Consider the following 11,306-nt stretch of genomic DNA (forward strand, 5'->3'; position numbering starts at 1 on the left):
ATGGCAGAACTTGTGGGGGAAGGACAAGGACAAGGACAGGAAGCGCCCGATTGCCTCCATCCCTGACGGGGAGGCCCACCTCCTCGCTCTCGACGTCCGCCATCTCAGCGCGGTCGGGGGAAGCGTCTGTCCGTTGGTCGCAATATTGAAATGCTGTCGGACGGGGGGGATAACCGCCATCTTGGAACAGCGTAGGGCGGACAGGACCGCCATATTGAAATGCAGTCGGACGGGGAGGACAACCGCCATCTTGTCGACGGGGAAGACCACCATATGGAAATGCAGTCGTGTGGGGAAGACCACTGTCTTGAAGGTCCCGAGGAAGACGGGACTGCTCGCGACCGCCATCTTGAGGTTGACGACGATGTGAAATGGCGTCTACATGTAGAGCGCTGAGCTTCTCCATGATTTCATCAGTACGTTCTTCTTCTTGCGCAATCTCCAATGCCTCTTTACCAGTGAAGACCTCGTCGAGTTGGATGAACCTGCTGCGAAGCTCTTGCGACTGCAAGCCGCAGAGAATTTGATCTTGGACCATGAGGTCGGTGGCGGCTTCGAACTTGAACGATTTGGCGAGCCGCGGCGCATCCGTGGTAGTAGTCTCTGCCGGACTCTGGACTATGCACTTAAATTGGGCGCGGCGGCAAAATTAATCTTCTTTAGTCGAAAAGTGCTTATCCAGCACTTCTAGCGCCTCTTCATAAACGTCACATGGCCCCGCGTGCCATGTCCCTTCGTCGGCCTCAGTGTGCGTGTCGACGATGTTATAGTAGACGCTGACGCCTTCCACCCCTAGCACGTTGAGAAGCGCTTTCTTGTGTTCCGGCGTAGCGTTCCTGGAGGCGGCGTAGACGTATGCCTGTAAGACACGTCGCCATTTTAGCCATGGATTAAGCGGCACGCCGGGGCACGAGAAGAAAGGTGGGGGAGGGGCAATTGCCGCGTTCATGCTGAGCCGAAGAGGACAGGTGCTATGTGACGCCGCAGTAGTGTCGGACAATGGGCTAGCAGCAGTAGCAAGCAAAAATAAGGCGGCAGTAAAAGTGCGAAAAATACTCCTTGGCATAACGGCAGCAGAAGCAAAAGATGCCTTGCCGCCATTCACAGGTAGGCTCGATGTAGTTGGATCCTTGTCGCCAAACTGTTACGTCGGCGTGGCCGCCATGAACACCACGCCGGGCACGTTGGGCAACACGGGTCGGCGGCCGGAGAGAGGCACAGAGATGCAGAAGGAGACCAAGGCAGACAGAGTTGATTGTAGTGCGCACGCATTAAATAGGTGGGGCGTCTGTACGTAAGCGCCCCCCGAGGGTGCTCCAGATACGGCTTCGATTTCGAAACCCCGATAGAACAGCTGCCTCGCCATTCCCGGTTGCTGTGCCTTTGCATAAGGTGTCGCAAGTAAACCTCTTCTCAACTGGTGGAGTTGCTGGGCTTCAAACCCCGTTGCTTAAAACCGTGGAGCTGCGATCAAGAACGCCAGCGCCTTCCATGATCGGCAGTTCATCCCAAACGGCGCCGGCGCCACAGTCCGTCACGTGCGCCGTCATTTCACGATGACGGGAACCCAAGATCTTCAGCAGGGCAGACGACGAAGACGTGGAAGACGGGCCTACGTCATATGAACGGGTGAGCAACAAGTTGGATGACCCAGCCAAGTTAACCTACGTCAGGCTTTATGAGGCTGGCGTGGCGCAACTCCAGTTTCATAACCACGATAGCGTCGTACCCATCTGATCCGTCTTCAAGACAACCTTTGCGAAAGCGTTCGGCCGAACTACTGTTCGCAAGCAGCGCACTGAACAACACTTGGGCGCCCGAGCACAGCATATGGGAGAAACGTTCGCCAGCTACAACTGAAGACGTCGTGGATCTTTGTAAATCAGTCAACGCCGCCATGCCCGAAGCTGAGAAAATTCACTACGTACTGAAAGGCATTGATAACGGTGCATCCCAGATGCTCCTAGCCAGGAATCCGCGCACCGTTTCCGAAGTCATCATCCTATGCCAAAGTTATGATGAGTTAAGGAAGCAACCCGCTTCGACTCGGCGTCCTCCATGAGGCGACGACTCGTTGGCGTGCCTTGACAGCATGTACGACAAATCCTCATTCTTTCAGCAGGTCAAGGACTTCGTGCGTGAGGAAGTTTCCCGTCAACTTTCTTTAGGTCTCATCTCTCACGAGCGCACCTCCCGTATTCCATACACGCTCCGCACCCTCATTGCCGAAGAGGTCGCTCAAGTTATCCCTTCTGCACACCACCAGCCGCCTACCACCGCTAATCTCATCTATGTGCTGGCAGTGCAGCCCGTCAACCTGCCTCTCACCTATGCGCAGCCAGTCCTGCCTGTGGCCGCGCCTCTTACGTAAGCGCAGGCAGTACGCAGGCCTCCGCCTGCGTCTTTCGCGACCCATTCCCAAACGGTGCCACCAGAAACCCATGCTGCATCTTGGACCGCACCGAGAGCTAATTCTCGGAGGACACCTGACAATTGTCCCATCTGTTATTCCTGCTGCACTCTCGGACACGTCCCCCGACATTGCCGCAATCGCCCTCAAGTGTTCGGCGACGCCTCTCGGCCATTCCAGTACAGCAGTCACCCCTTCCGCCAATGAGCAGCGCCTTCCCCCCAGCCATATCCTCGTGCTGACCTCCCAGCAAAACTGAACGCCGGAGTTGAAGAGGCAAGAACTGTGCCCCGTTCGAACTGTCTAAGTCCTCGCGCGTGTCCTGCCAACGTGTTGGAAATTTCTGTAGAAGGTGTTCCTGCATTCGTTCTTGTGGATACCGGTGCATCCGTTTCTGTGATAGCCGTCAAACTGCCGCTCACTGCGCTAGGTGACCACGCTGCTTTCAGGACTGTCGATTCGTACCGCAAGTGCGCAGCACGTCATTCCGCACGCAGCCTGTACTGTACGTGCGCTTATTCACGGCATTGTTTATATAGTCGAGTGTATTGTTGTTCCAGCCTGCTCGCATGACGTCATGTTCGGATGGATCTTCTTAACTCGCCATAAAGCGGAAATGAACTGCGCACGTGCTGAAGTTGAATTTTGCCTTCTCTGTGACGCCCCATTACACGAAGATCATGATTGCCCTTCTAAACTTACCGTGCGCGAGGACACAGATATTCTGCCTGGTTCATTCGCCCTCGTACCCGTATTCTGCGATGTCATCACTGATGCAACGTTCCTCTTCACATTTTCCGGCGTCTTCATGAGCCCTAAAGCTTTCCCACTACCCTTCGCAACGCTTGACATCACCGGCGGCTGTAGCAATATATATTTCTACAATCCCCTCTTTGCGCTTATTATGCTGCTCGTTGGTGAATGCCTTGGCTTCGTGGAATGCCTGGACTCTGCGCCTTTGGTTGACGTCCCCGTAGACTCCTTTGATGCGGACTCCGGCCAACCATCTGCAATTTCGGCGCTTGTGGAGACGTCCGGGGATATGTTCTCCAGTGCCATCACCAATACACTTACACCCATCGAACGCACCGGCCTTCTTGATCTCCTTCAACACTTTAGAAGTTCGTCCGACGTTTCACAACCTCAACTAGGCCGCACGTCGGAAGTGAAGCACTACATTGACACCAGTTCGGATCAGCCGTTACGTCAACGGCCATACCGCGTCTCTGCCGAAGAGCGTCGTCTCATTACCACCCAAGTCAAAGATATGTTGCGCCTTGACGTTATTCAACCTTCGCACAGTCCGTGGGCATCTACTGTCGTTCTCATTCGCAAGAAGGACGGGTCTATTCGCTTTTGCGTTGACTCAGGTCAGTTAAATAAAGGAACATGCAAAGACGTCTATCCTTTGCCGCGCATCGACGATGCTCTTGATCGCCTTCTGGGAGCAGAATTCTTTTCGTCCCTCGACTTGCCTTCAGGGTACTGGCAGGTCCCGATGGCTGCGGGCGATCGCCAGAACACCGCATTAATTACGCCTGAAGGCTTATATGAATTTAACGTGATGCCTTTCGGGCTTTGGAACGAACCTGCCACTTTTGAACGACTCATGGACAACTTGCTGCGCGGGGCCTTAGGTAGTGTATATGTCTTCATTACATCGACAATGTCGTGGTTTTGTCGCCTGATTTTCCGACTCACCTACTCCGCCTCAGACTTTTTTTGACCTGTTTAACCAACGCTCGCCTACAACTCAACCTCAAAAAGTGCTGCTTCGCCTCATGATAGTTTCCCTATTTTAGGCTACAATGTGTCCAAGCACGGTTATCTACCCGATCCTGCAAAACTTCGAACAGTTGCTGAGTTTCCGCAGCCTAGGATCATCAAAGAACTTCGAAGATTTGTGGGCCTATGCTCATATTTCCGGTGCTTTGTTCGGAATTTCGCATAGAGCATGGCGCCATTTAATCAGCTTCTGCGCCAGCCGATAGGGGAAGGGGAACAGTTATCATCTTTGCCGATGCCACCTCCCCGTTGTCAGACTAAACGCCGCATGCAATAACCGCGTCACTTCAAGGAGGCCCTTTGCGCTGATCAGCAGTCACTTTATTTGCGTAGCCGAGGCAAGGACCATGCCCGCTCGTCTAGTCACCATTACGCACCGCAGTGCCCTCCTGGTTCTTTGCTCGGGCCATTATCTGGCCATGCTAACTGCCGCAATCGTTACAGGCTATGCGGTCGCGTGTTAAGACGGAGGTTCTGGGTTCTCGTGTTTATTTCTCCAGCCGAGAGGGGAACGGTGACACATTATTTGGGAGCTAAAAGAGATGTAAAAGAAAGGTGCTCCGGCCTGTACCACTAAGTATAACAGGCTGGGGAAAGGTGACAGTCATCATCTTTGCCAATGCCTCCACCCCATTGTCAGACGAAACGCCGCACGCAACATGCGCGCCAAATGAGGGAGGAGCTTTGCGCCCATCCTCACTCTCTTGCATGCGTAATCACGCGAACGACAGTTAAAAATTGGAGTCGGGTATCTTGGAGCACAGGCACGCTAGAATAATTCTTCCAACTAATAATGTGTAGAAACACGACTGCCCCTAACCTCCCAAACCCGCCGTGGTTGCTCAGTGGCTATGGTGTTAGGCTGCTGAGCACGAGGTCGCGGGATCGAATCCCGGCCACGGCGGCCGCATTTCGATGGGGGCGAAATGCGAAAACACCCGTGCACTTAGATTTAGGTGCACGTTAAAGAACCCCAGGTGGTCGAAATTTCCGGAGTCCTCCACTACGGCGTGCCTCATAATCAGAAAGTGGTTTTGGCATGTAAAACCTCATAATTTTTTTTTTAACTTTTCAATGCAAACCTATTCACTTACTGCAGTCAACAGAAAGTTACCATCTCACTTTGTGTCCTCCTGGCCAGATAACTTATTTGCACAGGTGCTCTTCGCGCGCCTCCCAGTGCCTAAATTTTTGAAATACGTAACGCCTAACTTTGAACACCCCGTATATGGCCTTAACAACAAGAAAACGCGCATCCGTATAATCTTAGGCGACTAGAATACAGCTCAGGGTCATGCTCACTTTTCAAGCATGTTCTCATGACCTATTATGCTACGAAACTAAAGAAGAAATTAATCGATAAAATAACGCATCGTGGTGCTTAAAGAAATGTCTGCTAGTAAACCAGTCGCATTCTCTTTACCACTATAGAGGCGACCGTTTGTTTCTAGAAAAAAGACCAACATAATTTTAATTTCATTGTCTTCCTTCTATTGGACACAAAATATTTTCGTAAACTAGTCGTCGACAGCGGACTTCCGAGTCAGGGAGCCAAACAGATCAAAGAAACGGTTACAAATGATTCGCCGCATAGGAATGAACAGGATATTTCTTATCAACAAATAAAATTAGCACATATCAGTAAACTATAGTAAATGCGCTGCATGCACACCATGCCATAGAATAGGGTAAACAATAAATGCCGAAACAAAAAGGAAAGTGCGGCATTTCATGAAGTAATTCGTAGGCTGACGATTAATACTATATATATTGTTACACGCGTGTTGTATTTGATTGTTTGAGCGAGGCGCGTGGGCGTCATCACTCCAGAAAAGAGGAGGAAGAACGCTCACTGGCTCTCCTGCTTTCGGCTGAACTGGCCAGTGCTGCATTGTCCCTTGTAAGTGTATTTTGTAAATAGCCTCCAGTTTTAATCCTTCGTTCGCGTAACAATATTGTTGTTAAAATCTGTTCATCATCATCATCAGCCTGGTTACGCCCACTGCAGGGCAAATACCTCTCCCATAGTTCTCCAGCTACCCCGGTCATGTGCTAATTGTGGCCACGTTGTCCCTGCAGACTTCATCTCATCCGCCCACCTAACTTTCTGCCACCCCCTGCTACACTTCCCTTCGCTTAGATTCCAGTTCGTAACCGTTAATGACCATTGCTTATCTTCTCTCCTCATTACGCATACTGCCCGTGCCCATTTCTTTTTCTTGATTTCTTTATTTTTTTATTTTTTTATTGATACTGTCAGCTCATCACGGGCTATTACAGGAGTGGATGTAACATACATAAACAGAGAACTGCATTGGTGCGATTGAACAATGCACTAAAAAAAAGAAAAACAGAAACTAAGATGTCATTAACTCCCGCTCGTTCTCTCACCCAATCTGCTCTTTTCTCATCCGTTAACGTTACACCCATCATTCTTTCCATAGCTCGTTACGTCGTCCTCAATTTAAGTAGAACCATTTTCGTAAGCCTCCAGGTTTCTGCCCCGTACGTGAATACTAGTAAGACACAGCTCTTATACACTTTTCTCTTGAGTGATAATGGCAACCTGCTGTTCATGATCTGAGAATGCCTGCCAAACGCACCCCAGCTCACTCTTATTCTTCTTATTATTTCAGTCTCGTGATCCGGATCCACGGTCACTATCTGTCCTAAGTAGATTTATTCCCTTACCACGTCCAGTGCCTCGCTACCTATCGTAAACTGCTGTTCTCTTCCGAGACTGATAAAAATTACTTTAGTTTTCTGCAGATGATTTTTTAGAGCCACCCTTCTGCTTTGCCTCTCCAGGTCAGTGAGCATGCATTGCACTTGGTCGAGTGAGTTACTAAACAAGGCAATATCATCAGTGAATCGCAAGTTATCGCATAAAATGGTACAAAATTTATTATAAGGAATAAATTAGGCATACATGATTTCCTTAGAAAAGATATGTCCATATGTGTTCTGCAGTACTAGGGTTACTTTTGATGACATGTGCAAAAGTTTCCTTAATTGTAGCGCCACCAAAAGTTATCAAACGGCACTCGTATACATTGCTGAGCTTTGATGAATATATTATCAAGTGCTTTTAATTTTGCCTAAGAACAGCGATTAAGATGGAACAATGAATTGTGTGCAGAAGCGGATGCAGCATTTTGTATTTTTATGCCTTCTGTTGTTATCAAAACGTTCTTCACTGGTTTCTGGGCGCGTGAGCCTGCACAACGGAATAGGCCAAATTTGAGAGAGATTTAATTTTCGTATGTTGACTGCAATAGCGTCCATAAACTCAAGAACAACAAGAACTTTCAAGCAGCTGCGCATTCCGCTGACTTTACACTGTCGATGAATATGTAGTATCACGTTTCAATGACGGCGAAGAACCAGACGGCCGAACTGCGTATCAGAAAACCAGCTCTTTAGACGGCCAACATTTGCCCTGGAAGGCAACTAACGCTCAAGCGCTACGATAGCAGTGAATTGAGTTGTCAGTCGTCGAAATCTTATCCCTGGGCTAAGCGCATCAGCTGCCCAACCATGACTCGTAGCACATTACACTACCATCACTGGTCCTCACGTTCCTTCCAGAATGTGCAACACAAGGTTTAGCGACCGCATAAACAATAGAACAAATCGGCAACGACATACCAGAGAGTTCGTCTACAGGAAGGCGCTTCTTGCGCTTCGTTTGTTTTAAGCCTTCGAAAAGGGTCACCGTAAAAAGAAACAAGTAATTGTGGGAATGTCCCCCTTTTAATAGGTATGGTCTCGATGTTGGAAATAGCACAAGAAGGCGAAAATAATCAAACGTACTACAAATAATATTAGGCTAAGAAAAGTGTAAAGTCTTAGAATTTGTTAGAGCGCATAGATTTCTTCAAGAGGCACCACGCGAACGACTTCAGGTTGGGTGCGGCGTCGCTGCGATTGCATAATGCCTGATGGTAAGACCTCAGAGTCCGGTGTGCTTATACGTAGGAGGACTCGGTAAGGGCCCAAATAACGTCTGAGGACTTTTGACGTCCAAGTCCAAGTCGGCGTAACTTGGTTCAGAGTAAATGTGGTCGCCCGCGCTGGTGTGCTACGTGGCTTCGTCGAAGAATGTAGCGTTGGCGGTCGGTCCCTTGCTGGTTCTTGATGCGCAGGGCGTGTTGAGATAAGGATACACTCGAGGGGTCCGCAATATTTTGTGTTACCTGCGAACATTTTATTTGTGGTAGGCGAATGTCTCTGTACAAAGGAATCAAGTATTGTTTTAGAAAAAACTGGGGTGATTTCGAGCAGGAAAACATAATGCACGAAACGTGCATAGCGCTTTTGCGACTTGCAGATTTTTCTAATTGATAAAATGTTTGACGCGAAAATAAAACGCCGTAGCCCAGTAAAAAAAAAAAAAAAATTTTTTTGTTTCGGGCCATTAAAACTACTGGCTCACCGAAACTTGGGCTGATCTCGGGCAAAGTGTTATTTGAAAATTTGTGAACTTTGCTTCTTCAGAAGACGTCTCTCACTGATACCGAATAGGTGCCCTTGTGGCGTAATTTAGGTTAAACGACAAGGCTTAAAAATTTTTCGAGAAATCAACAATCAGTTGGTTGCAAAATGAAATAAACCATGAGGAAGCTACATTACTCATACGTTTCGTAATAAAATCGCAAAGGCGCCAAATTAAAAAAAAAAAAACTAATAATCGGCCAATTTTAGAGGAAGTTAAAAACAAATCATCGCCCAATTAGTAAAAGTTTACAGAATATTCTCGCCTAACTAATAAATCTTGCACTTCGAAAAGCTCTCGCGTTATCCATATTGAGATAAACATTCTGCCTATTTTTTAAAACCTTTTATGGTCATCTCTGGGCTCTTTGCAGTTCTAATAAAATTGAAAGTGCATTCATGTTGCATTCTGAGCTTGTTGTTCTTGCGGTAGTAAAGAAAAGTGGCTCATATTCCAACCTCTTCTGAGCAACGGAATTGGCTCAGCTCAGGTTTTCTGGGCTCCTGTATTCGTATTTTATCTACAGTACGTTAGTGCGGCAAGTACGCTAGAGCGCTCAGAGAAAGCTGTTTATAGCTGGTCTGGGAAGATGTTTTTGGCACTACTCTCAAATCATACAGGTTGTCTGAAACACTACCCGTTCACATGATTCATGGTTCACATGTTCTCATGGTTCAATGCACCAGCCTAGTGGGAGAGCGCGATGACACCACTGCAGTGGACGAGTCAGTTGCGTGTGATCAGATAAGTACAGTTCCGAAACGAATCCCAAATAATTTGTATTTCACGAAAACGTTTACATTACGAAAAGGGGACCCTCCTCACAACAGAATTGATATTGCGTTATGGATGTACGAGTTTGCTTGACACATGACATATCTTAACAGAGGCAGCCCAGAAAACTCGTTAACAAGTCACAAGATGTTATACTGGAAAAATATGTGGCATAGATAACAGCGTTATTTAAACATTAAGCGGTTTACTCTATTTCTATGAACCCTCTCAACGAATTAAGCTAAATTACGGTTAATCTCGTAGCGCGGCACGGACGCAAACAGGGAAACTCTTTTTCCAGTGAGGAGGCAAGAATAGTGTTTAAGGTGTCCGGCTGGTGCGAGCAATGCACTCGTTCTACATGTGGTGTAATGTAAAATTTGGCCAAGAAAACTACTTGTACACTGCGTGGTTAACAAGCACAGATGTGAAAAAGTTGGACAGTTTACACATCATTTCTCCTTGACTGATTAGTTCGCTGTGCGCGAATAAGGCCAGCAAATACACCTTCAACTTCTAAACGTGATGTAGACGTTTCTTGCACTTTAGCACTCTTGCACCTATAGGCAGTTTCCAAGGAGCACCACTCCATGCTGTCTGACCTGTGTGTCATGAAGCACCAACAGTATAGGACAAAGCACACTACGATGGGTCATCATTCTCAACAGCCAGGAATAATTAGAAAGACAACCTTACAGGGCCCAGAAACTCTTACAAGACAGATGGCAAGACGAGAGGCGTGATTGTAGATAACTTGCAAAACACAAATAATAAAGGCACGTCGCACCGCATGCATACATTTGCACCGTAGATAGATGATATAGCTGTGTATTGAATCCAATCAATACGTATCTTCATTCAAGTCTTAAAGCAGCGTTTAACGAACTGCCCCCTTTGGGATTGCAGCCCACGGCGAGTGGAATATTCGCCAAGCAGCCCCTTGTGTCCTGGCTCGCCCCGAACGACAATGTGCACTGCGATGGCACCAGTGACGGTGTGAAAGCAACTCTGGCGATGAAGTTGGACTACTGCAAGAGGACCGAAAATTGTGGCATATAGTGCCTGTAATACAAATAACATGCTACAAAGGCGCAAAAATAAAATAACAGAGAGAGAGAAAGAGAGAGCAATATCGGAAGGCCTACTTATCTTCTTTGTCGTTTTTGTTAGTTTTGCCGGGAAGGTGTTAGTACGGCTGAAGCGCTCCATAATATCCTGTGCTGCTATCGTGGTTTTCCGACACAACTAGCACAAAGAAGTATTAAAGAAATGTGGGATATGTAGGGGTCGATGGCAACCGAACTTTCAGGTTTGTGAATTTTAAGGAAGAATTGTTAATTGACAAAATTTCGTTTGCGGCTTGTTTGGAGACCTAATTGCAGAGCTTCCATGGTCTACCGCCTTCCTCTAACCTGCAGCAACTGTATCATTGGTCAAGCAGGCAGGGGAATAAATGGTAGGTCGCGAGAACTCGGCAACTAAGTAGACCAGTGTAAGCAACATGGTTTCTCTGTAAGTCACTTACAGGAGTGACAAATGCTCGCCCTCATCATTGATATCGCCTTTATGTGCAAGCTTAAGCCCGAGCTATCCTTTCAGATAGTTAAACGTAGGACAGGGGGGTTATTCTGCAAATGTGCATGCAGAGACTTGTCAATTTCAGCTGCTTCTGAAGTGCATATTGGCGGGGCTGGTGTTCCAGCTAGAACAGGTGTGCTAAGCTAGTTCGATTCTCACCCATACAGCTCCAGCCAACCAGCGTCAGTTGACATAGACAGCCATAATGTAGTCAATTATGGAATACGCCGCCTGATATACCGTTTAGGACTGGAGTGTACCAAG

The 11,306-nt window shown here is 47.8% G+C and overlaps 1 protein-coding gene across 1 annotated transcript in view; it reads left to right on the forward strand.

Annotated features, from left to right (window-relative positions):
- LOC129383564 (glutathione hydrolase 1 proenzyme-like) overlaps window positions 1-10,589 on the forward strand; it is a 116,729-nt gene extending 106,140 nt beyond the window's left edge. The window contains exon 12 of the mRNA XM_055068195.2: window positions 10,371-10,589. Within this exon, the coding sequence (XP_054924170.2) occupies window positions 10,371-10,523 (153 nt within the window). The 3' untranslated portion in view covers window positions 10,524-10,589. The remainder of the gene's footprint in view (window positions 1-10,370) is intronic.
- Window positions 10,590-11,306: the final 717 nt, after the last annotated feature.

Source organism: Dermacentor andersoni, chromosome 8, assembly GCF_023375885.2.
Source record: "Dermacentor andersoni chromosome 8, qqDerAnde1_hic_scaffold, whole genome shotgun sequence".
NCBI classification, from domain to species: domain Eukaryota; kingdom Metazoa; phylum Arthropoda; class Arachnida; order Ixodida; family Ixodidae; genus Dermacentor; species Dermacentor andersoni.